This window comes from Humulus lupulus, chromosome 9, assembly GCF_963169125.1.
Source record: "Humulus lupulus chromosome 9, drHumLupu1.1, whole genome shotgun sequence".
NCBI classification, from domain to species: Eukaryota; Viridiplantae; Streptophyta; class Magnoliopsida; order Rosales; family Cannabaceae; genus Humulus; species Humulus lupulus.
In genome coordinates, this window is record NC_084801.1 from 29,541,516 (window position 1) to 29,568,878 (window position 27,363).

Sequence of the window (27,363 nt, forward strand, 5' to 3'; positions counted from 1 at the left end):
ATTAAGGAAGCACAGGAAAAGGATCCCCAATTAGTTGAATGTAGGGAGAATGTCCTAGCTGGAACGATTAAGGACTTCTCTATCTCAGAGATGGGCTTACTGAAGTACAAGGGACGGATTTGTGTTCCGGTTGATCTAGATATTCAACGAGAGATTATGGATGAGTCTCATACCAAACCCTACTCTTTACACCCAGGTACTACGAAGATGTACCAAGACCTGAAAGTTTTGTACTGGTGGTTAGTCATGAAGAGGGATGTGGTGGACTATGTGGCTAGGTGCTTGACTTGTCAGCAGATCAAGGCTGAACATCAGAGGCTAGCACGGTTATTGCAGCCTCTAGGGATTCCTGAGTGGAAGTGGGAGGATATTACCATGGACTTTGTTGTTGGATTGCCGAAGATCGTGGGTCAGCATGATTCGGTGTGGGTGATTGTGGACAGGTATACTAAGTCCGCCCACTTTTTACCTGTGAGAACAACTTATACTGTGGAACAGTATGCTGAGCTATATGTGAAGGAAATTGTCCGACTTCATGGGGCTCTGAGATCGATAGTATCTAACAGAGACCCCACCTTCACCTCCAAGTTTTGGGAGAGCCTGCAGAAGGCAATGGGCACACAGCTACGGTTCAGTACCGCTTATCATCCTCAGACAGATGGACAGTCTGAGAGGACGATTAAGATATTGGAGGATATGTTACGAGCCTGTGTGTTGGACTTTGGGGGATCTTGGAGTAAATATCTCCCATTGGTTGAGTTCTCGTATAACAATAGCTATCAGGCGACTATCGGAGTGGCTCCGTATGAGATGCTGTATGGAAGGAAGTGCAGGTCATCGATACACTGGGATGAGACAGGTGAGAGAAGATATCTAGGTCCGAAAATGGTACAAAGGACAAACGAGGCAATTGAGAAGATTAGAGCTCGTATGCTCGCCTCCCAGAGTCGCCAGAAGAGTTATTCAGATCTGAGACGCAGGAATGTAGAGTTTCTGGTCGGCAATCATGTATTCCTCAGGGTTTCACCTCTGAGAGGAGTGAAGCAATTCGGTGTTCGAGGCAAGCTGAGTCCCAGGTTTGTTGGTCCCTTTGAGGTTTTGGAGCGAGTTGGGGAGGTAGCTTACAGATTAGCGATGCCTCCAGCTCTATCAGGGGTTCATGATGTGTTTCATGTGTCCATGCTTCAGAAATATGTATCAGATGTCACTCATGTGTTGAGCTATGAGAACTTGGAGTTGGATTGGGATTTATCATACGAGGAAAAGCCTGTTCAGATCCTTGATAGGAAGGACAAAGTCTTGCGGAGCAAGACCATCGCCTTGGTTAAAGTGTTGTGGAGGAATAGCAAGGTTGAAGAGGCGACATGGGAGCTTGAGTCTGATATGCGGGAGCGGCATCCCGAGTTGTTCAGGTAATTTCGAGGAGGAAATTCATGTAAGGAAGGGATAATTGTAACACCCCAAGTTGCTAATAAGGCTTAGGACCTTGATTAGCGTGCCTGGAGGGCAATAAGTGAATTAACATGGTAATATATGAATTTGAATGAATATGTGATTTGTACCACGTGAGCATGGTGATATTGATGTGATGCACGTACCGAGACGGTTCTAGAGAGCTAGTTAACTTAGAAGTCACAACTAGATTTTATACCCGGCTCGGGAGGAGGCTAGGGGTACTTTGGAATTTTTGTAAGTTGAGTTGAGAATTAGTGGTTAATGGTTATTGGTGATTGAGTAACCTCAGTAACCATTAGTAGCTGCTTAGAGTAATCAGTTTAGATGGAAGAAGTGGTAGAATTGTAAGAAAATAGGAATGACAAAAAGGGCCTTGAGGTTTAGTTAGAAGGGGATATAGATGGAAGGGTAAAGTGGTCATTAGGCAAGGGATAGATAAGGTTCAGCTGAGGGAAAAAGGATTCACGTTTTTACACTTAGTTAGAAATTGGTTTATGCTGAAATTGGGGAAAAGCTAGAGGAAAAGAGGAGAAGAAGTGGATAACTGAATTCTTGAACCTAGGAGAGAATTAAGGGAGTTTGAGGCAACCAAATTCGAATTTGAGCAAGGATTGATCAAAGGTAAGAATTTGAGCTCTGTTTTGTTGAAATTAAGCTTGAATTTGCAGAGGTTAAGTGTGGGAACCTAAAGGAAATATGGCTGGTTTTACTTGGAAATTCAGTTAGGATAATCAAAAGGAAAGAGGCTTGAAGCTGGAATTGAGAAGACTTCAAGCTGAGTTTTGATTGAGGTATGAATCCTTAACATGTTTAAATTTCGTACCTAGTGTGGTTTAAGATTTTAGAAGTATGGTTTGCAGTTTTTAAGCTTTGGATTATGTTTTAAAAGCCATGGTTTGAACTTTTGAAATCTGAAACTCAAGAGTGGATTTTGAGTGTGATTGTGTAATTGAGTTTGTTTTTTATGTTTATAGGTTGTTAAAGGGTTCATTTGGGGTTTTAAATTGATTTTGGGGTTTAGGTATTTGTTTGGGTTGAATTGGAGCTGTTTTGGCTAGGGAGAAATGCAGGAGAAAACCCAGAAATCTGGGTTCGCGTAGGAGCGCCGCGGTGCAGGCTTGCATCAGGATCAGGGAAGAGCTTCTGGGCGCCGCGGCACTTGATGGGAGTGTCGCGGCCCTAGGCTATTTTTGGCAGCCAAATATTGCATTTTTAGGGCTATTGCCCGGGGGCTCGGGGATGGTTCTACATTGTTTTAGGGAATTAGAGGTCTCGAGTACGGGATTGGTCCCGGGAAGTGATTTTGGGATTGGTTAGTAATACAAGTGTTTTATATGTGTTGTGACTAGGATTTTGGAGAGGCTCATGATAGAGGACCGTGCTTGTGACCTTGGTGCATCAGAAAGCTCGGGACACAGGTAAGAAAACTTTAGCACCCGTAGAGTGGAGCACGGGCCCATAGTGTTGTTGCAGGGCGCGGCCCTAAGTTATGTTGTTGTTAGGATGTAGTCTTGATTGAGTTATTATATGTTTGTATGCTTTTTAAGTATGCTATATGTGGTTATATTGAAGACTGAAAAACAACGTCGTCCTCGAATCGTTCACGCAGTCCACTGAATCCATTCTTCCTCAATACATAACCTCAAGCTGCCAAGAATCCTTCCGCCGCCATAACTATTTTCCTGCATACATAAATATAAAGGAATGAGCCTAATGTCCAGCAAGGAAAATCTACTAAAAGCATAACACATAAACATAAACATAAACTATAAACATATGACTATAAAAACGTATATAGGACTACAATATTAATGGTCGTTAACTCATTAACATGGCATGTGATAAACCATCTAGGTCCTCTGTCTACTAATTGAGGTAGGTTAAATCACATGGTAGTATATGATAACCCATCTAGGTCCTCAGTCTACTAGTCGAGGTAGGGTAAATCATATCTCTAAACCATGAAAATGATAAACAATAGGGCTTGCTAACTAAGCAACTATGAGCCCTAGACACATAAAAACATAACACAACATAAAATAAAATTATCATAACATATACATAAACATAACATATAAATATATGGAAACTATCCTATTTTCCTTACTAAAACTGGGATGTGAGAACAAGGACGAGATTCGGGACACTCCTAAAAACCATGAACAAGAATGTGAGTATTCTAAAAGAAAGAGTTGAAAAGAAATGAATGAAACCACCGAGAAGAAGAGCTTATCGAAAGAAAACCTTAAGTTCAAAGAACTTAAATACCTAAACAAAAATGGAAAACAACGAGTTAGGATTTGAGTAAAGAAAACTATAAGAATCTAATGAAACATACAGAAATGAACTAGGAATAGGAATACCAGTGAGTTTCTCCATCAAAAGTTGAGAAAGGATGGGAGTAGACACAGACACTACTTAACTTATAACTACAAATTATCAATAAAATAGAAATCAATCACTTTTTCTCAATAAAACTCCTATTCACATAAATTTCAAGAAATAGCACAACATATACCAAAAATATGTAAGATATGAGAAAAAAAATACCAAAAACAAGCATATCTCTATTTCTTTAGGTTTTTAACTAATCTATGATATCATTGTCCCGGTTGGTGAGAGTCAAAAATACCATTAGTTAAATAGAGTTGTAAATTCATTTAATAATGGACACCATTATTAACAACCTACTATTCGATCAAAATAAGAAAACAAAATCTCTTATTTTATGCGCTAGACCCACGTTTTCGATAATCATAGATTTAGTCCTAGTAGTCACCGTAGGGGTGAGTCTAGTAGAATTTGACCTATACTTATCTATCTTTCAAAATCTAACCTTGTCAAAATAACTAATGAACACCTTCCGTAGGGGGACGAATCAAAGTGTCTCGAGGCCCCATTAAGCTATTGACTTTGTTAAACCAACGGTGGAGATCGAATATAATTCTTAAAATAAGCTCATTATAAAATTAATTCCCGCTCTTTTTTCTTCCCTTTCTTCTCTCTCGGTGACTCTTGCCAGAGCTATGGCTAAGGGGGCTAGGAATGGGGGAAAAGCTAAGGGAAAGAGCAATGGCAAGAAGCGAGGACCTTCTTCTTCGGATAGAACTATTAAAACACGGTCCATGGATGCAATTCTAGGGATACAGGAATTGGAAATTATTGAAGATGCAGATATGGAGACTGCGAAGTTGCAATCGGATCTGTAACGCGTAATGCATGATTCCACTCCACAACATACTGCAATTCGCACGAATCTTGGGAGTTGGTTGACTGCATCTGAGCAAGCTATGCATGATGTGTTGTTAGGTAAGCAGGCTTCTACTCCGATTTTGAGATCCCCTGTAATTGAAAAACCTGTTGTATGATCTAGTGGAGAATCGTCAAAAGGAGTAAATCCTAATCTGAACCAGGGGAGGAAACTTGGTGTCAAGATTGAACCTGAGGATATTGCCGAGGAGATTAACTTTTGGCAACCTTCTATTGTTTGCTATGTTGTGGGTTAGTATCGTGGATGGATTTGTAAGAAGGCTTTGGAAGGAAAATGTGGACAAAGTAGGAGTAGTCTCACGAGGAGTTTTCATCATTCGATTCCATAATTTGGACTTTCGTGATCGAGTTCTTAATGGTGGGTATTTTTTTCTTGGCAAGAAGCCACTGGTTATGAAGCCATGGAACTCGGTGGATGATTTTACAAAGGAGGATATTACTGTAGTTCCTACTTTGATTCAACTGGGAGGATTGGACATTAAGTATTGGGGTGAGAAATATCTTTTCAAGATTGTGGGGCAAATAGGGCGGCCAATTCAAGTAGATAACATCACCAAATATAGAGATAGACTATATTATCCTCGCATTCTTATTCAGATCAGTATGGATCAGCAATTTCGAGCAACAATCAGATTCTTGAATGCGTTTGACCAGGAAATTGATTTGCAAGTTGAGTATGAATGGATTCCAATTATCTGTAAAAGTTGTTCTGGGATTGGGCATGAGGCTCAAGTATGTAGAAGGAAAAATCAAGGAAAACAAGTATGGGTTCCTAAACAATTGAAATCTGAGCCGAATTTGGTGCAGCCAGTAGTAGATGAGGAAGGTTTTCAGCGAGCAAACAAAGGAGTCAGGGTGACAGTTGTTTCTGCACCAGCAACGGTTATGACAAATCAGTATGATATCCTGACAAAGGAACAAGAGGAAGAAAGAGTAAGCAGGTTGAATACTGGAGAGGGGGTAGATCCCTGTGCAGGACATGGATAAGATTTTATGTTGGAATGTAAGAGGGAATAACAGCCAACTTAAACATCGAGAGATTAAGCACTTAATCGTTTCCAAGAAAGTTGGGCTGGTTAGTCTTCTTGAAACAAAGGTTAAGAATAAAAATATGGGCAATTTATATTCAAGTTTATTTTCTGGTTGGTGTTTCACTCCTAACAATCCTTGACTAGATAAAGGGCGAATAATAGTAGCTTGGAATCCAAATATGTATACTCTTGATATTAGAGTTTGTACTAGTCAGTTCATTCATTGTTTTGCTCGAGCCACTCACACGGTAGGAAGTTTTTTTATCACCTTTGTATATGGTTTTAATGATGTGAAATTGAGGGATCAACTGTGGCTGGATATTCAGGAGTTAGCCTTGAAGATTGATGAGGCTTGGATGATATTGGGAGATTACAATGAGATCTTGCATCAGAATGAAAGAGTTGGCAAGAAGACTAGTATGAAACCTTCTCTGAGCCTTCGAGATTGCATGATCACTTGTCAAATGGAAGACTTGAAATATTCAGGGTGTTTTTATACATGGACAAACAAGCAAAGGTCTGAGGATCGAGTCTATTCTAAAATTGGCCGGGCTATGGTTAACTTGAAATGGACAGATCAATACTCGAACTCTGAAGCAGTTTTTCTACCTGAAGGTATATTTGATCATAGTCCCATTCTTGTTTCATTTTATTTGGTTGTGACTACTGGTAATCAATCGTTCAGGTACTTCAGAATGTGGAAGGAAGCTTCATCATATGCAACTAAAGTTAGCACTAACTGGAATATATTAGCTTCGAGTTCTGAGATGTATAAATTAGTCCTGAAGTTAACGAGACTTAAACAGATTTTTAGGGAAATAAATAGATAAGGATATCATGACATTCAAAAGGCTGAAGCTCAAGCCAAGCATTGCCTACTAGAAATTCAAGAAAGCTTACACCAAGATCCTCTCAATGAGTCTTTAATTCGACAGGAGATATTTGCTAGGGAAGAATTTACTCGATTAAATAGAGCATATCTGTTATTTTTAGCATAGAAAGCAAAAGCCAGCTGGGTGATGAATGGTGATGAAAATACTGCTATTTTTCATGCCTCATTTAAAGCTAGAAGGATTCAGAATCGCTTTTTCTCTATACACATTGAAGATGGTACCTGGGTGGATACAGTGGATGGTGTACAAAGAGCTTTTTTAGAATACTATCAAAATTTATTGGGGACTCAATTGCATAGTAGGAGGAAGGTGTCATAGGCTGTTGTTGACTTAGGTCCAGTCATTTCTGAGGTACATTCTAGGCTGCTGTTAGAAGCTTTTACAGCTTAGGAAGTTAAAGATGCCCTCTTCTCCCTTCCAAGTCTGAAGGCCCCTTTTTTATCAGGATAATTGGGATTTAGTAGGTGCTGAAGTGTGTTCGGCTGTCTTAGACTTCCTATCCAAGGGGAAACTTCTTAAAGAGATTAATGCTACAACCATCACCCTCATTCCAAAAACCAAATGTCCGACCAAAGTAAGTGATTTCCGTCCCATCTCCTGTTGTAATGTGCTATATAAAATTGCATCCAAAATGATCCATGCACGGTTGAGAAGGGTACTTCCGGATTTGATTGCAGAGAACCAAGGGGGTTTTGTTCATGGGAGGTACATAGCTCACAATATCATTATTTGTCAAGACTTAGTTCAGCATTATGGAAGGAAACACTGTAAGCCGAGCTGTATGATTAAAGTTGATTTGCAGAAGGCATATGACACAATAGAATGAGATTTTATAGAGGAAATGCTTACTACTTTTAAGTTCCCGAAGAAGATTATTCAGTTAATCATGATATGTCTTAGATCACCTAAATTCTCCTTATTGCTCAATGGCTCTCTGGATGGTTTCTTTGCAGCTAAAAGGGGATTAAGTCAAGGGGATCTAATGTCTCCATTATTGTTTGTGTTAGGTATGGAGTATCTATCTAGAATCATGATTAAAGTGGGATCTATATCTGATTATAAATATCATGCTAAATGCAACTCCCTGAGATTAAATCACTTATGCTTTGCGGATGACTTATTATTATTTTGTCATGGAGATTTTATCTCTATTCTATGGATCCTTAGAGGACTCAAACTGTTTTCGGGGACATCAGGTTTGGTACTAAATCAGAACAAATCTGCTCTATTCTGTAGTGGTATGGTGGAGGCTGAGGTAAATAGAGTGCTAGAAGCTTCAGGATTTGCTAGAAGCTATTTACCTTTCCGATATCTTGGTATTCCAATCTGTTCCAAGAAAATTTCTTTGGTGGAATGTGGCATTATTTTAGAGAAAATGGTGCATAGAATCAGGCAATGGAGCTCTCAGAATTTATCTTATATGGGTAGAGTTACATTAATTAATGCAGTTCTTCTTTCTATACACTCCTATTGGGCCCAAATCATGATACTGCCGAAGAGGATACTGAAGGAAATTGATGCCATTTGTAGAGCCTTTCTTTGGAGAGGAATGAGTGATCACGCAGGGCCAGTCTTGTTGCTTGGCATACCATTTGTAATTCTAAGACATGTGGAGGATTGGATTTTAAGAGGGTTGTGGACTGGAATATTGCAGCTATAGGGAAATATATATGGGCAATTGCTTCCAAAAAAGATAATTTGTGGGTTAAATGGATTCACAATATATATTTGAAGCAATTAGATTGGTGGGAATATAAAGCTCCCTCGGCTTGCAGCTGGTTTGGAGGAAAATGGTGGCTGTTAAGGATCTTTTTAAAGAAAAAATAGATTTGGCATCCTTTTCAGCTATGAAATTCAGTATTAAAACAGGTCATGACTTGTTGTTTGCTTCACCTCTCAAAGTGCATTGGGCAAAGTTTGTTTGGGAGAGATTTTATATACCAAAGCACCGGTTTATACTGTGGTTAGTTATGCTTCAGAGATTGTGTACCAGGGTCTTCATCCGCAATTACAACTCAACTTTGGATCCATCTTGTCTATTCTGTGGAGAACATAATGAAGATATTGATCATCTCTTTTTTCAGTGTAAATATAGCAAGCAATGTCTATTACAGGTGAAGAAATGGTTGGGTTGGAAAGTAAAAGAAGAGGATTATGAGAACTTGCTGCAATGGATATTCAAAACAAGGAGATGGAGCAAATTTCGAAAAAGTATCTTGACAGCTCTTGTTGCTTCCTTGATTTATCACATTTGGAGAGTGAGGAATGACATACTATGGTCACAAAAGGTTTGGTCTACAGCTCATACGGTCCAAGAAATACAAAGAGATATTAGTTTGCGGATATACACTATAATACCAAACAAGACAAATCATTTAGATAGAGATTGGTTTCATGCTATTTGTAAAAATATCTAGTTGATGTATAGAGGATAGGTATATTGGGGAATAGAATCATATATGGAATTTGTACATGAATTGGTTTTGAGCAATACAATGATCTTATTCACGAAAATAAATAAATTAATTAATTAATTAATTAAAAATAGTATTTTTATTATTTTTCAAAAATTAATGAGTGGTTCTCCAAAAAAATTGTAATATTAGAATTTTTAAAACAAAAGTCCTATAATTTCCTATTAATTCTAAAGTGTCACATTGAAACAAATTCAATTAATTTAGAATTAATTTGTTGCTAATCAATATTTAGGTTTAACTAACATCATGAACATATACAATTAAGTCCAACTAAGGTAAATGAGTCTTAACAATTGGGCTTGTATGGAGGAGGGCTCGGTCCAATATGTTGTTCCCACAACTAAGGCCCTCAAACCTCCATACAAGGTCCAAAAGACGGGAACTTAAACCTTCGTTTTATTAATTATTATTAATTGATTAGGCCTACTATAGTCATGCAAAGAAAATGGGCATTCACAAGTGGAATCAACCACAAAGAGAGGAATTTAAACTTTACATTTTCTAATGGGCCCAAATAAAACATATCATTTTATGAATATTTTATTTGGCAAAAAATCCATATATCTAGCAAACATATGAGCCACTATATGCATCTAAGCCCAATTGCAAAAATACAACATATAGTGCAAACAGACATCTTATAATTGGATGGGCCTAATCATGTTACTATATGAGCAGTTCAATGAATTTATGCAAAAATACCACAATTAATGTTCTAAAATTTATCAAAAAATTCGAATTAATTAAATTTTTACAAAAAATAAGACAATTTAAATGAAATTTATCAATAATTAACAATAGTTAATTTAAATTTCATTTATCAACAATCAACTTGGTTTAGGTTAATTTGAAAAAATAAATATCAATCTAATTTAAATAGGATTTATCAACAATTAACCAAAGTTAATTTAAATCCCATTTATTAAAAAATATATTTTATTAATTGGTTGGAAAAAAAGATATTTTTCAAAATTTAACCAATTTAAAATCAATATCTTAACTGTTTTTCAAAAATATCTTGTATTGTTACAACAATAAACTAATATTTTAATCATTTTAAAAGAATAAAATATTAATAGTTATAACAACCCTAAAATATCTTAAAACAGTTAAAAAAATTCAAATATCCATGAAAATATCTAACTAACAAATTTCAAATTTCAAATAATTTAAATATTAAAAACTATAGAATAAACAAATATTTATATTTTCAAATAAAGATTTAATAAAAATATCAAGTATTTAAAAGAAAATATCTTAAATATCTGATATCTTAATTATAATATTTTAATATATTAAAAGATTTTAAATTAACTTGTTAGTCTATTTAAAAATTTGAATTTGAATCTTTGTAGAAAATAACTAATTATTTAAATCTTAACCAACAAAAATATCTTATTTCAAAAAAATTAATTAAATTTTTTTTTAAAATATAAAACAAATCTTATATTTTTGGCTTTGATTATAATTAATTAATTTTCACAATTTTTTTTATTTAAAAAAATAATCTAAAAAAATCTGGGTGAACAGTGATGCGCGCGGGGCGCGCGCGCATGGTAGCCACAGCAAAAAATTTCCAGAATTTTTTTTGTGCAACTTTCAAACCAAAAATGTTTTATAATTAATTTTTAACATGTTTTACACAAAATAAAACATATATAAAAATCAATGGCTTAGAAAACACAACAAAATAACCTAAAAATTGCTAATAATCACATAAAGTTAATATGCTTCATAAAAACATGAAAATCCATCAAATTATTCAAACACATCAAATAATTCAATTTTTAACATGTTCATACATGAAAATAAAGATTACCAAAGGTTCTTAGGCCAGTGGTTAGGAAAACGGAAACATGATCTTTATTTATTTTCATGCAGATCTAATATTAAACAAGTAAATATGAGACAATCTAGAACATGTTTCTAAAATTGAATTAAAAGATAAATAATGATAAGATTACTTACATTATACGCAGCGTATTGAATGAGTCGTTCATTCAGTTTCCCTAACCGTTGTATCTTTTCTGTTACAAAGTATTACCAAGAAACTGAACCGATCTTCAATTTTCTTCACAGCCTTCCAAAGTATCCTTAGAATCACCTAAACTAGAGTGGACAATTCTCAACACATGAGACAAATACAGAGAGAAGAAGAGAAAAGAAAAATAATGGTTAGAAAATGACATATTTTTTAGAGAATCTAAAACCTATCAGAAACTTGTGTTTTCACTTCTGTTTTGAACTCTCTCTTAACATTCCTTTTATAGACTCAATTATGTCATTTATTTAATTAAAAAATTAATAAAATAATAGACAATTAATAGCCCTAGGTCGAAATTATCATGGGCTTTAGGCCCGTGAAATTTCTCATCTGATTATAAGCCCATTGGCCTTAAAATCAAGACCAGTATTATTTTCTATTGTTTTAATTAATTAAATCATTTATCAAATTAATTATTTATAAATTTAGATACCAATTTATTTTAATTAATAAATATTTCCTAATTTCTCTTTTCTTCTCTAAATTACATAACTCTGTGAAACTATCCAAAATTGACCTAGTCAAGTTTGATAATTCTAATAGATAATTAAATCAATTAATTGAGACTGTGTAGATGATTTTATTCTAAGGGACAGTGGGGATCATGAGCCTATGAAATCAAGCTCCAATAAGTTATCATAAATCTAACAAATAAATTTACTAACTTATTAATTCCTCGTGACTCCACTAAATACTCGGAATTGCACTCTTGAATTCATAGAACGCTCTATAACAAATATAGATACGCTATTAATTATCCATTGTTACAACCATAATTGTCACTCAATCCTCTATAGGCGGTCTACAATGAAATGGGACTAAAATATTGTTTTACCCCTCATTGTATTTTATCCTTAAAACACTTAGTTCCTTGTAAATGATATTTCAGTAAACTAATATTAATTACAGAAATGAGATCTCTATCATTTAGCACCTTGAACCATACTAAAAGGAAACCATCATTTCACTTCTTCATCAAAAGCTATAAATGTTCATATTTATGATTAACACTCTTACTCAATTATACTACCGAGTTCCCAAGATGTAAGTATGGGCTAGTTCGTAGGGTAAGCTGGTAACGAACAAGTCAAAGAACTCAAATAATACAATTAGTTTGAATACTAACCACTCAGAATTGAGATTGAATTGACTTATGGCCAACTATATGATATGACTTGAATAGTTAATGACGGTATGTTTACTTATCCTATCAACTGTCAATATCGGTCCAGTCCGATGTAACAAATACATATGATCTTGTCTACTTTGCTAATGTTCTCGAAAGAACATAATACTACAATGTGTAAGTAGATCATATCGTAGATTGGCAAGTCAGTGTAAATCATGTGCACTGAATAATCTGAGGACTAACTTATTTTGAACATATAATCATATTTATATTCCACTGTGATTACATCACTATAAATACGATTGGCTATATGCTTGGGATTTAATAGAAGTTTATATTAAACAAATAATCATGAAAATAAAACATGTGAGCAAAGTGATTGACCAAGTCAAAAAATAATTTCTTCTATTGTTGATAATAAATGAGATTACAAAGAAATTGAGTTTTAATTAGGGCATAAAACCCTAACAGAGAGAGCTGCTGAGAGTTGCGTGCTGTGTTTCTGTTTTGTGTGGTTTACTTAGGGTTCAAGTAACCTTAAGCAAATCTCGAGGCTCGGGGCAGCAAAACATCCCTCAGGGTAAAATGGTCAGAATTTATGAAATTCCCTTTTAATCTCATTAACACGGAATATATCCTCAAATTTTTACTCCCATTACCCGATATCATGGTAATGTACTAAATACCCAAAATACTCCCCATTGGCTCAGCTCGAGTCAGGTATTTGGTCACTTTGTGACTTTCCTGCTAACTTGCTGCCTAGGATTGCCTCGTACCGAGTAACGCAAATATATCCACATTATAATGTGGTCCCACACATATATAACATGTATGCACATATATTCCAAATATACCCATAACGGGCCAAATTACGCAAATTGCCTTTCTAGTAAGAAACGAGCCCACATGCATATTTAATACACCTAAGCATGCATACCTAGTCATATTATAATATATCTCACAAAATCATATAATGAAACACATATATATCACATAAACACGTATTTTGTAATTAAATCACATATATTCCATAAATTTCCATCCTCGTCCCCTAATCAAGGCCCTAAGCCTTATTAGGTAAATTAGGGACATTACAACTACCCCCTCCTTACAGGAATTTCGTCCTCGAAATTTTACCTGTAAAACTCGGGATACTTGTCTCGTATATCTGACTCTATCTCTCAGGTCACTTCCTCGACCTTGCTGTTCCTCCATAATATGTAAACCAAAGGTTTAATCCTATCCCTCAAGACTTTATCTTTCTTATGCAGGACCTAAATCAGTCATTCCTCATAGAATAACTCTGTCTGTGGTTCCAAATCCTCTTTTGGACCTCAAAAGGTCTCACAAATAATAACTTTTCCTTTCTCCAAACCGCTTTACTTCTCTCAAAAGTGAACTCGAAGGAAGCCATAGTCTCCATCTTGGAACTTTATACCCCTACGCTTAAGACCATCGTAGTTCCTCTTTCTATTTTGGAAGCGACCATCCGAGCTCTAATCTTATGAATAACCCCATTGATCCTTTAAGTCATTTCAGGACCCAGATAGTCTCTCTCACCCATTTTATGCCAATATAGGGTGACACTTAGCATACTCAACAACATTCCATATGGAGCCATTCCAATCATCATCGTTTCTTTTACATACAACTCTACATGCTGATCCAAAACCATTAAGATTGAATCATATTGACTCACTGTCTTGAGCAGTCCAACTATGAAGTGCATAATAACGTTCCCCCCTTTTCCACTAAGGCATACCCAAAGGTCGTAAAAACCCACCGAGCTTTTGGTGCTCAGCTTTCACCTGCTGATTTTTTTAGACACTTAGCCATGTAGTCAATAACATCTTTTGCCCTCCCAGACCACCAATACAAGGTATTTAAATCCTATTACACCCTTGCGGTGCCTGGATGCAATGAAATGGTATAATACGACATTCACCCAATATTTCCTATCCAATACTCATATCTATCAGAACACATATCCGACCATTGTACCTTAATCAACACCTCTCTAACACTGCATAGTCCCTAGCCACTCCATCTAGGATGTTCACTTCCTATTTCCTCAACTGAGCATCACTTAACTAAGTTTCTCTTATCCCCTCCAAACGACAGGCTAGGATAACGCTGGCTAACTGAACTATCTCCAACTTAATTCCTACTAAAATCATCTCATCTACTAATTCTCTAGATATATGTTTTAACTAATTAACTGTCCCAGACCTCTCCGACTTAGAGCATCTGCCACTACATTGACTTTCCCCAAATGATAGAAAATCCGCAGTCATAATCCTTCACCAATTATAACTAAACTCTCTGTCTCACATTTAGATTAATCTGAGTAAGGACATACTTTAAGCTTTCATAACCTGTGTAATCTCACGCTTCCCCTTCCATACATATACCATTACTGCTAGGCCCCAAAGTCAAATACAGGGTATTGCTGGTCATATTCTTTCAACAATCGTGATGCATAGGCAGTCACCCCTCCAGTCTGCATAAGGACACAACCTAACCCCTATCTTGACACATCACAATAAACCACAAACTAAGCTTAATCTGATGGAAGATCCAACAACAAAGCAATAATAAATCATTGCTTCAACTTTTGGAAGTTGTTCACGTATCTGTCCGACCAAACAAACTTCAAATTATTTCAAGTCAACTCCGTCAATTGTATAGAAATTCTTAAGAACCATTATGTTGTGTATATTCTATAAAATACCTCGAATATCGATTCAATACTAGTGTCAGTCCCATAGCTGACTCATTCTCCCAACGCGATGGCAATCCCAGTAGATTCTTAAAAGATCCATCTAAAATCTCACTGGCCAATCCAGTCCTCCATGATTTAATTGAGACAATCCGAGTGGTATCTACTACAGTAGCTAAGAATCCCGTGAATAATAACAGGTCCTTTCTTTCGAACACCAGGGTCGCCACCTTTCGTTACAGTCTATGATTTCCCCCATACTAGGCTAGTCAGTCTATGCTCTACATCATGTCAAGATCTTCCATGACGAGCCCAGCCAAATATACTACTAACCCTCTGTAACGACCTGAACTTGCTAATAAGGCTTAGGGTCTTGATTAGTGTGAAGGGAGGGAAATAAATGATTTAATATGTTAATATGTGGATTTATGTGAATATATGATAATGATGCATGTTTAGTTGAGTTAAATGTGCATGTGGGCCCCGTTTGGATATTAGGGGTATAAATGTAATAAATGCTATATATATGTGATATGTCTATGCCAGTCCTGGGGAGCGGTTAGCCAGAAAGTCACAACAGGGTTGAGAATTTGACTCGAGGCGAGTCGAGGGGTATTTTGGGTATTAGATATATCATGGGGTTATCGGGTTGTGAAAATAAATATTTGGAGATATATTTGAGGATAGAATGTCTAGGAGGGAATATTGGGGAAATTTACCATTTTGCCCTCGGGGACGTTTTGGTACCCCGAGCCTTGAGGTAACCACATAGACTTAAGTTGAATAAAACAAACCTTAGAATTATATAGAACACTCAGGAAACTGACTCACTCACTCTCTCTCAAGAATTGGTTATCTTTTCTTTGGAGGCTTAAGGAGAAACTTGGAGAAATTAGCTAGAAGCTAGAGAAATTCAGCTGGGAAATCTTGGAAGCTAGGAGCTTAAGGATTAAGGATCAAATTCAAAGAGTAAACTCAGCAAAGGTAAGCTCTAACTATGGGAATTATGCTTGAACTTCAGTTTTGCTTTTAGGCTATGCATGTGGGTAGAATTTGATCTGTTCTTGGGTATTTTAGTTGAGTTTTGGAGCAGGTTTTGATGGGTTTTGGTGTTGATATTGAGCTGGAATGTTTGTGCTGATTATCTGGGATTGTTAGTTAAGTTCTGGTGAATTGGCTTGAGGAAAAAAATGCAGAAAAATGATGAAGATTTCTGGGTTGGAGGTGAGGGCCGCGGCCCATGTGCGCGCGCGGCCATGGGAGTCCAAGAAGCTAGAGGCGCGCCGCGGCACTTGGTGTGCGCACTGCGGCTCGTGTGTGTTGCAGGGAAGTGCTAGCCTCTGTTTCGAGGCTAGCCGCGGCGCTTGTGGCTAGGGTCGCGGCTCTTAGTGCCAGTTTGTGTTTTTAAGGGTGTTTAGGCTTGGGAACTCAATGGTTAAGGCTCGGGATGGATTTTATCACCCGGATTGATAGAATTCAAGGTCCCAGAGGTTAGGGTTATGGCTCAAAGTTATTTATTGGACTAGAACTTGATGGATGGATATTGTTAATGTGTTTTGACTAGGGTTTCGGCAAGGTTCAAGTTAGAGGACTGTGCTCGGGACATCGGTGCTCGGAGATCTCGGGACTCAGGTAAGAAAACCCTTGTTCCCATAGAGCTTATATGCAGGGCTGAGCCCAACGTGTTTGAAAACCAGGGCGTGGCCCTTTGATTGTATTTGCTAGTATTTTGTACTTGTTTATTATGCTATGAGTGCAATTATGTGAATGATCGGCAAGAGCCGGGAACGGTGTAGGCCGAGGTCGGCAGGGGCCAGGAACGGTGTTAGGCATGTTGAGTGCAAGACCGAGTACGGCAAGGGGCCAGGAGCAACATTGAGCACGTGGAGTGCGAGTTGCCAGGGCGAGTCCCTAAAAGGATACCTGGGATATCCTCACAGTGCGGACCTCGAACCCAGGGCCTGGTAAGGCGCCTGGGACGACTAGGCTGTATGTGTTTAGCCTATTGATGGCCAGTTTGTATACTTGGTGTATGTTTTGCATATGTTATCGGTTATGGGTTTTCTTGCTGGGCTTCGGCTCACAGATGCTCTGTGGTGCAGGTAAGGGCAAGGAGAAAGCTAGCCAACCATGAGTGTAGCAGGCATGAAGCGGTGTGTACATGTTTGGCCAGCCTGGCTGCCACAGCCAGTGGATTTTGGGAGATGTTTGTAAACAAACTTATATTTTGTCGTTTAGTCGACTTGGTTCAATTTATATGTTGTAAATATTTCTAAACTGTATTTTGGGATCCCAGGTGTTAAACCTTTATGATTTTCAATGAAATGGAATTATTTCTAAAGTTTTCCTCTGTTGATGGCTTAATTACACTATTTGACCTAAAACCTCGATTAGCGAGTTGAACGCACGTTTTTTAAACTCACTTGGTAACGACTCTAAGGAAGTAGGGCGTTACACCCTCAATTAATAGTAATCCAATTCATCTCATAGAAACTACAAGTTTCCAATGGGAAATGGGGACCCAAACCCCCATAACGTGTTAATCGTATAATCTACACAATCTATCTATGCCTATGCTAGGTACAATCTATAACCAACCAGCTTAATATAAGTAGAATCTATCTATGCCTATGTTAGGGCGAACTATTGAGCTGGAGTCGTGTTGTCTTCCCTCTTTGATTCTCCCTTCCTCAGTCTTGGGCAATTCTTTCTGCGATGCCCAACCACCCCACATAAGAAGCATGCCCTCATTCAGCATTCACCTAGATGGCGCCTCTTGCACCGAGCGCACTCTGGATAAATCTTCCAGTCCTCACCCCTGTCCTGACGGTTATTCTGAGCACTATGGCACCCCTTCTCTGGTTCAAGGGTGCTAAATGTGTCTGTAACTTTTATATTATGTTCATTGGGCCTCCACCCCTGTCCGACCCAATAAACAGATGAGCTCTGGTTTGAGCTTCGTGCCACACGGCGATCTCCCTCCATATCTCAGTTCATGTGCCCTCTACAACAAGGGTCCTCCCTACCACCTAAGAATAGGCAGAGATCTCATGCATTGGGGAGATTCTAACACCTTGAGCAATTAAAAAATGCAGTCCTTGAACAAATCACTCCTTCTTACCCACATCTACCGACGCCAATTCAAAAGCAAATGGGGCCAACCAATCAAATTTATGGACATACTCTGTCACTGTCATGTTTCCCTGAACTAGGTTCACAAATTCATTTGTCTTCGCAGTCCTAACTGTGTCACTGTAATATCTTTCATTTAACTATTGTCTGAATTCTTCCCAACCCATTGTAATAACATTCCGGGTCTGGGATACAACTCCCCACCAAGTCCATGCATAATCCTGTAACATGTACATGGCACAGACCACTCTATCATTGCCTACCACCCCTATATAGTCGAGGATGAAGATAATCATAGCCATCCATTGCTCAGCCCTGAATGGATCTATGCCTCCTTCAAAAGCTCGAGGGTAATGTTTCTGGAATCTCTCACATAGTATTTCCCATCTGTTCTCAACCCCAGGTTGAGCTAATATCGGTGCCACCTCTAGCAGTACTAATGAAGCAGTGTTCTCTGGCAGAACATGCTGCCTCAACCACCAAATCTCTTCCTGTTGCCTCTACAGTCCTACTTGCATATCTGCAAACACCTATTGCCAATTCTAAGGGGTAGGCTGAGGGTTCTGGCCCTAATTATCATTCTCGTCCTTCATGTAAACGTCGCCTGGTCCCACTGACTGGCTTGGGAACATAAATTTCAAGTTTGTCTGTAGTCAACGACTTGACCTATCAAACATGATACTCATATCCAGGAGCCACCTCAGAAGCAAAACCAAACAACACAATATTCACATACAACAATAATGTAATAGCACAAGCACATACTACTCATGCATCAATATATAAGCCCTGCTCTTCCCAATATAATTACCATGCTCTTTATTCTAGCATGCAGATAAGGCACATATATGTCAATTAAGTAGTTAAACACATAACCACATCAATGATTACCAAACCCTGAGTCAAGCTTATCTTTAGCGGCGAGTGTACATGCGCACCCAATCTTCAGAAACCCTTCAACCTAGACTACTCTAATCCCAAGTTGTAACACCCAACTAATCAAGATTGTTACATTGTGTACTTTAAGTGGTGCTTAACTCGCAAAACGAGTAATTTGGACTGAAATCGTGTAATTGAAACTAACCCAAGGATTAGGTATTAAAAATATTCGGCAACAACAACCATTTCATTAAAAGGTTTAGATTCATACACAGGATCCCAAAAGGGTTTAAAAGCTACAACATGAACAACATAAACACCAAAAGTCGGCCTAGGCGACAAAATTCTGGGTTCAACCCAAATTCCATCAAGTAGTCTCGACTGTGGCAGTCGAGCTGGGCGCATATGTACACTCCGCCCATGACGTTCTCCAACTTAGAGCTGGTCCAACTATTCCTTGCCCTTACCTGCACCACAAAGCACACGTGAGCCGAGGCCCAACTAGAAAATCTCACAAGGCATAACAATATTGAAATACTCAAAAGTACTAAACACATGCTTCATAATTATCCAACACATTCAAATATGTAAACATGTTCCACAATTACACAGATGTTCATATAATCAATTACACGACTCAGGAAGACTGTCCTACCGGAAGACCCTACCGAGCTAAATGCATACACAAGCATTCCCCTCATGGTTCGTGCCAAGTTTGGATTACAACTTCCAAACTATATTTACCTTCATGTCCTGCGTTCTACACGCTTTGCCAGTCAGCCCCATGCTTAATACGATGGTAGTCCGACCCCACGTTCAACACGTTGGTTGGAAATTAGTTATATCATACATTCACCGATAGCTCAAGGCTAATGAGCATATCAAATTTAATGTAAACAAGCAGCCATAGAGCCAAACCGGGCCCCCTTGCCCTATTCCCTTTTTAGATAGCCTTAGACCTATCCAAGCGTACCTTGCACTTTATAATCCAAGCAACCATGGGGACGTACAAGCGTATATCATACTTCAAGGTTGGCCTAGCCACAATGACCTACGTTCAGCACGCTATTGTCATCCTTGACTTATAAGTCGATCTTTTTATTCCACATAAGTGACTATAAAGCCACACAGGGTCCATTGCCCTATCCTATGTATAACCAACCTTTGAGCTGGGCCAGGGTACCAAGCGCTATGATTTCCGAATGACCATAGGGTCGGTGAAGCATATATCATGCTCCTAATTAAGCCTAACCATATCAGCGTGTGCTCAGTGCGCCATTGACGCCCTTGACGTATAATTCAATCCTTTCAACCAACACTCAATGCGCTATTGCCATCCTTGACTTATAAGTCAAGCCTTTTCAACTAGCGCCAACTGCGCTATCACCATCATTGACTTATAAGTCAAGCCTTTTCAACCAAACAATACAGACGAGCATACATCATTTATCAATTATCCAGATACCGAGCATTCAAACATGCTTAATCAAACAATCATAGGCATAGCCATAATCATGCTCATTCACAGGGCCCTAAGCCCTAATCACATATAACACTTATTGCGTGCAGTTTCTTACCTCAGGTCCGAGTGCAAAGTAAAATAAGAACGACCATGAGCACCATCCTGGTACCGAGCCCCTAGCACTAACCTAGTCACAACCAAATATAGAATCATGTCTATAACATGCGAATAAAGGCTTCCAGACTGAGTCCTAGCCTCAGGAATGTCGAATTCTACTAAACGGGGTAGTAGAATTGATCCCAAGCCCTTAGGTTTGAGTTCCCATGACTCAAGACTTGGCTTGGCCAATTCTGCCTATGCGCATCGCAATGCCCCCTTACGGGTCATAGCGCACCTCAAGTAAGAAGCCTCCCCATGCAAAATCCCAAGGACACACACCAAGACTCAACCCTGATGGGTCGCAGCGTGCCTAAGCAAAACAGAGAACCCTGGGGCCCTGGGTTAACGCGTGTCGCCGCGCGACCCTACGTACCTAGTTTTCCCAGCTTTCCCTCAAGCTAATTTCTACCATAATCCATCCAAACAAATCTCAAAACCATAATTTAATCCTCCAAACATCATCTGCTATTCAATGCCAACAAATCCCAGCCCTAAACTCACTAAAAATCCTACCAAAACACAAAATCAACACCTTGAGCCACAAAGCTCAAGAACACTTAAGAACCAAAACATAAATAAATAAAAACAAGGATTTGTAGCTTACCTAACCTGTGATTTCTATCCTTCTAGATGCAACAAATCCAACCCTAACTCAAGCCTTCAGTTTCCCAATGTTGACGCTGTTTTTCATTAATTTAGAGAAGAAAAGCAATTAAACGAAATATACTAGAGGAAACAAATAATATAGACACGATTTTTTACGTGGTTCAGAAGTTAAAATCTGCCTAGTCCACGAGTCTGTGTTATTAACTTCTTGGAATTCTTGAACGAGCACGACACTAATTGCGTGCTCAGTGGTAGCGAGGTACAAGTACAAGACCTCTCCTGTGATAGGCTTTGACAAGATCGGTGCTTCAACGAGATGTTTCTTTAGGTCCTAGAATGCGAGCTCGCATTCATCTGACCACTCAAACTTTTTGCCCCCTCTAAAAAGGTTGAAAAAAGGAAGACAATGGTCTGTAGATTTTGAAACAAACCTACTTAGGGCCGCCATTCGTTCAGTTAAACTCTGGACATCCTTATGCTTTCGAGGTGAGGGCATATCGATCAATGCCTTGATCTTTTCAGAGTTAACCTCTATTCCTCGCGCATTCACTATGAACCCCATAAACTTTCCCGAAGATACTCCGGAAGAGCATTTTTGTGGGTTTAGTTTCATGTTATATTTCCGTAATACGGTGAAGCATTCTGCGAGATCATCCACATGGTTATTGTTATGTTTGGACTTGTTTAGCATGTCATAAACTTCCATGTTATTACCTATCTGCTTGGAGAATATTCTGTTCACCAATCTTTGGTACGTTGCTCCAACATTTTTTAGCCCAAAAGGCCTGACATTGTTACAATATAGCCCTTTATCGGTTACAAAGCTTGTATGCTCTTGGTCCGGCACGTGCATGGAGATCTGGCTATATTCAGAATAAGCATCCGTGAATGACATGATGCCATGACCTATAGGGGCATTTACGAGCTGATCCATTTGAGGTAAGGAGAAATAATCTTTAGGGAATGCCTTGTTAATGTTAGAGTAGTCGATACAAGTTCGCCATGTGTCATTGGTCTTTGGAACCAACACTGGATTTGCAATCCAATCAGGATAGAAGGTGTCTCGTATGAATCAATTTGCCTTTAACCTGTCGTCTTCTTCCTTGAGGGCTTTCTTTCTGTCATCGTCTAGGAGTATTCGCTTTTGCTGCTTCAAGAGGAAGCTTTTGTCGATGTTAAGTGCATAACTCATGACATTTGGACTTATTCCCACCATGTCAGAGTGTGACCATGCGAATACATCCTGGTTTTCTTTTAAGAAGCTGATTAATTGCTATTTCACTTCTTCAGAAAGATTCTTACCCACCTTTACTATCTTTGTGGGGTCTTCGAGCCTAACCTCCTCGAGCTCTTCTAGAGGTTCCAGATCACCCCTTTCTTCTATTCTGGGATCCCATCCTTGTTCTGAATAGTTACAAGTGCATGTGCACTTGTTTGCTTCTTTCCCCTAACGGAGATGCTATAGCATTCCCTCCCCGCAAGCTGGTCCCTTTTCAACGTCCTGATGCCACTAAAAGTCGAGAACTTGATGGCCAGGTGCCTAACAGATGACACTGCCCCCAGCCCAACTAGGTTGGGTCTCCCGAGTAGTACATTGTAGGCCGATGGGAGGTCCACCACAAAAACCTCCATCATCTTGGTTACAAAGACTGCATAGTCTCCGAAGGTCAAGGGGAGTTCAATGGATCCCATACAGGCAATCCCTTCTCCTGAGAAATTGTACAGTGTGGTTGCATATTCTTTTAGATCGTGAAGTGTGAGTTCCATCTTTTCTAGAGTGGCCTTATAGAGGATATTCACCGAGCTCCCGTTATCAATCAGGACTCAGCGTACCCTCTTGTTCGCGAGTTGGAGGGTTATGACTAGGGGGTTGTTATGGGGAAACTGGATGTGTGATGCGTCCTCTTCAGTAAAGGCTATGGGTTAAGTCCTAACCCTTTGTTGTTTTGGAGCTCGTGGTTCAGGTTTGTAGGGAGAACCGACGCCTGTCTTGAGCTCGTTTACATATCTCTTTTGGGCATTCCTGCCTGAACCTGCGATATGAGGTCCCCCCGAGATGGTTATTACATCTTCTCCATCAATCGGAGGGGGTCGCTCATCCTCCCGAGCTTGGGAGTTATTGTTTTGGGCAGGTGGTGCAATCACTGCCCATTTTCTTGTGGTGGCTTGATTGGGATTTCAGTTTTTGACGTACTATATGAAATAACCCCTTGAGATTAAACCTTCGATCTCATCTTTCAACTGTCGACACTCATCGGTTGTATGTCCAATATCTCGTTGAAATCTACAGTATTTATTCGAATCTCTCTTTGCTTTTTGGTTCCTCATGGGGTCAGGTCATCTGAATGGGACCTAGTTTTCATTAGCCATGTAGATATTCTTCTGAGACTCATTTAGCTCGGTATACACTTTGTATACAGAGAAATATATGTCCCCTTTCTTCTTCTTCCCTCCATCTGCCTCGGGGTTATTCCCTTCATTTTTATTCCTTTTAGACGGGTTATCCTCAGGGGGTTTCGAAGTTGAGGGGTCTACCGAGGTTGAGGTAGAGTTCATGTTTGTCATTGTAGTTACGAGCTGAGAGGTCATGTTTAGTGCTAACCTTGCCTCTTCTACATTGAAAAACCTCTGGGCCCTTTGATTGAACTCGGTTAAAGACCTAATAGGTTTCCTTTGTAAGTCTTCCCAGAGGGGACTTCCTAGCATTATGCCTACTCAAAATGCCATCAAGTGACCACTATCGTCGACATCTCGAGCTCGGGCCACTTCTAAGTTAAACCTCGTGAGGTAACTTTTTAGCGACTCGTTTTGTTGTTGTCGGACGTTGGTTAAGGCTGAGGCCTCGGGCTTGATGCCAACCATAGCCTTAAAATTGTTTTTTAAAGTCCCTAGACAATTGATCCCAAGATGCGATTGAATGCCTTTAGAACTTCTCAAACCAGTTTTTTGCTGGTCTTGTGAGTGTGGCTGGGAACAGCATACACCTGAACCAACATTGCTAGCTCGCGTAATTGTGTTGAACATGCTCAGATGGCTATAGGGATCTGAGTTTCTATCAAATGGCAGGACATGAGGTATTCTGAGTCCCAGACGGAATGGGGTGTTAAAGATATGTGGGGCAAAAGGCTCAAGCTCTTCATCAAACTCTTTATCCTTGTCCCTGCTACGCTCGTTCCGTAAGAGCCTAAATGCTCTCTCTAGTTGTTCAATCCTTTCTTGGACTAAATCCACTAGAGGTCTAGCTTGGACATGAGGGGGCTGGTTATTGTTAATAAAAACTCCACCTCCTTGTCTCGGTACAAAGTAATACACTGGTTGTTTGCGGCCATTAAGATGGTCTCGCAAATTTGGGTTTGGGGGATTGTCTCGACACTGATTGTGGTTTAAGTGTTCCCGCAAATCAGGGTGATTCCCTTGATTCCCCGCAGGCTTCGATTCCGTGTTGTAAATGCTCACGGATTGGACTGTAATCCAAACTTTTACTTACATAGCTCATAGCTCGGTTATTATGAGGTGGGTCCCCAGCTGGCCTCCTTGTCCCAGCAGTATGTGATCTTGACATTTGGCTTCCTGTAGGCTGAGGAGCCTTGCGATCTTGGGTAGCTTCCCTTTCATTCCCTTATCCATGCCTAGCTTGTCAATTTTTATCTGGATGCGCAGGTCGTTGAACCTCCTGGACTGGCGAGGGGTGCCTTATTGGCGATGGTGGGTGTCTTATGGGTGACGGTGGCTGTCTCCCATTGTCGAGCCTAGATGGCCTCGAATTTTCCTGGTCAGGCCCCAGGTTGTTTTGCGTAGCAAGATTCGGGTTCCGAGCCACTGAAGGGCTCGGTTATTTCCTGTTCCTGTTTGTACTTTTACAGTCGGGTTGGTAGTACCCTTAGCCCGGTTACTCCTCCAGAGCCTTGACCGAACTGGTTGAGATGCTGGTGGCGGCACCTATTCCGCCCTCTTGGCGGCTGTGCTCCCACGAGGATGTCTCCTAGGCCTTCGAGGAGGTGCCTGGGCACCAGCAACATGTCTGGCTAACTCTTCGTTGCACTTTGTTTCTTCTGCGAACTTTTTGCACAGTTGGTGATTTTCAAGTTCAACAATTGGAACATATCTTTCACGATTGTAATACATATCCTCGTCAGGCCTAGGGGGAGGCGACCCTCGAGAGTTGGATGAATCGCTCCTTTCTTCAGGATCTGGATCCACCATGGGCTACTTTCTAGGCCATCATGGGTAATCTTCAGCATGAGGTATCTGCTCCTCGGGTATATTGGGCATTGGTCGCTCACCCGTATTGGGGTTACTCACAGCGGCCATTGATGATTTGAGAGGCTTTCTCACTAAACAGGCTCATGTTTTGTTTAATAGCTCTTAGTGAAAGCACCAAACAGTTGACACCACTTTTCTTCAACTTAGAGAAGAAGAGCAATTAAACGAAATATACTAGAGGAAACAAATAATATAGACACGATTTTTTACGTGGTTAAACAGTTAAAATCTGCCTAGTCCAAGAGTCTGTTTTATTAACTTCTTGGAATTCTCTGATAGCTTTCTGGAAGCAATTGTACAGATTTTTCCCAATATCAATTTCTCCGTTGTCTACAAATGAATTATCCCACTCTATTTATAGAGTGGTTTACCGAATTTCTTCCCACAGATTTCGGGGAGTTATTCTACAAATCAAATAAAATAATGTCATTAAATGCATTAGTTACTACATGCGCAGTAATATCCAATGATATTTGTGAATAAATAACAAATTACATCAGATCCCTCAAACATAGGGATTTTACAACAATAAACACGTTCACACACAACTGACGAGCTTGGACGCTAGATTCACACACCTTCAAGACCGTTTACCTATTGCGAGCTTGTCACCTTGGTTCGCCTATGTTCCCAACAAGTGATGTTGACGAGACCATCCTCTTCGAGCTTACAATACTGGAGCTCGAATCGTCTTGCCTGAGGGCAGGAAATAAATCAAGAAATTTACACAAGTGTTGAATCATTGCCATTGTGAGTTGCGATCCTAATTTATAAGCTCGGAACACCTCTAAGACTACGTAGTTCCCAAGCTCAGTGATAACTCTACAAATAGAGTTATTTTAACACATTTTTTATGCTAATTGTTGCTCAGTCTTTGAGTTTTTAAGTAATTTATTAAGTTTTTAAGTAATTTTGAATTTATTAGGTTTATTTTAATTTTATAGATTTTTGTGTATTTTTATAGTATATTATTGTAAAATATTATAGTTTAATTATTTGAAATTAGTCTTGTTAAGTTAGAAGTAAAAATATGCACTTTTGAGATTTAATGTTTAAGTAAATTAAGTTTTAATTAATATTTTTCATTGAATTAATATGGTTTATTTTATAATTGAAAATTATTTATCATGACTTAATTTATACTAATTTTGTAGGGATTTTGTTGCATTTTTTGGCTATAGAAATCCAAGAAAAAGAAAGGAAAAAATGGCATTTTTAAAATACCATAAGGCAAGCCTTGGAGCTGCCTCTCTACCAGGCCCGATCCAAGCCTTCAGCACCAGGCCACCACGGCTGCAGCTGCCTCCTGAAGCCCTTCTAGCCCAGCAGCCACTTGGGCCCGAGTGGCCTTCTCCCAGCCTCCAGCCCCACGGCCCATCACACAGCAGCCCTCCAACAAAGCCCATCCGCCTGGCTCCTAATCCTCCAGCTGCCCATCAGCCGGCCAATCTGCCTGGCCCAATTCACCCAAGTTTCCTCCTGCCAGCCATACCCAACCGAAGCTCACACCAGCAAGCTCAAGCACCCTTCGGCCCAGCATCACCTCACAGCCAACCCAGCCATCTGCCATTTTGCCTTGAGCCCATCATTTGTCCCTTTGTCCCTTTTTCCAAAAATGCCATTTTTTACCCAAATTTTTCTACACATTATACCCCAAAATCATCATTACACCTAAAATTTACCCCTATGTGTCATATTATTCTTCATTTCAATTTTAATTTAACCAATTTAATTATTTTAAATTGATTGTTTTAATACTCTCATTTTGGCTATAAATAGGGAATTTTAAAGACCATTTGGGGGTGCTTATTTTAGGAGGGGTTACACTACAATTTCTACACTTT

The 27,363-nt window shown here is 39.2% G+C and overlaps 1 protein-coding gene across 1 annotated transcript; it reads left to right on the top strand.

Moving 5' to 3' along the window:
• The first annotated feature begins 8,439 nt into the window (after window positions 1-8,439).
• LOC133799564 (uncharacterized) lies at window positions 8,440-9,066 on the top strand. The gene has a single exon (XM_062237567.1). It carries the CDS (start codon window positions 8,440-8,442, stop codon window positions 9,064-9,066), a length of 627 nt encoding a protein of 208 aa, XP_062093551.1.
• Window positions 9,067-27,363: the final 18,297 nt, after the last annotated feature.

What these genes read in the sequence shown, in the direction of transcription:
- LOC133799564 (XM_062237567.1), top strand. Translation starts at nt 8,440, where the DNA reads ATGGTGGCTGTTAAGGATCTTTTTAAAGAAAAAATAGATTTGGCATCC.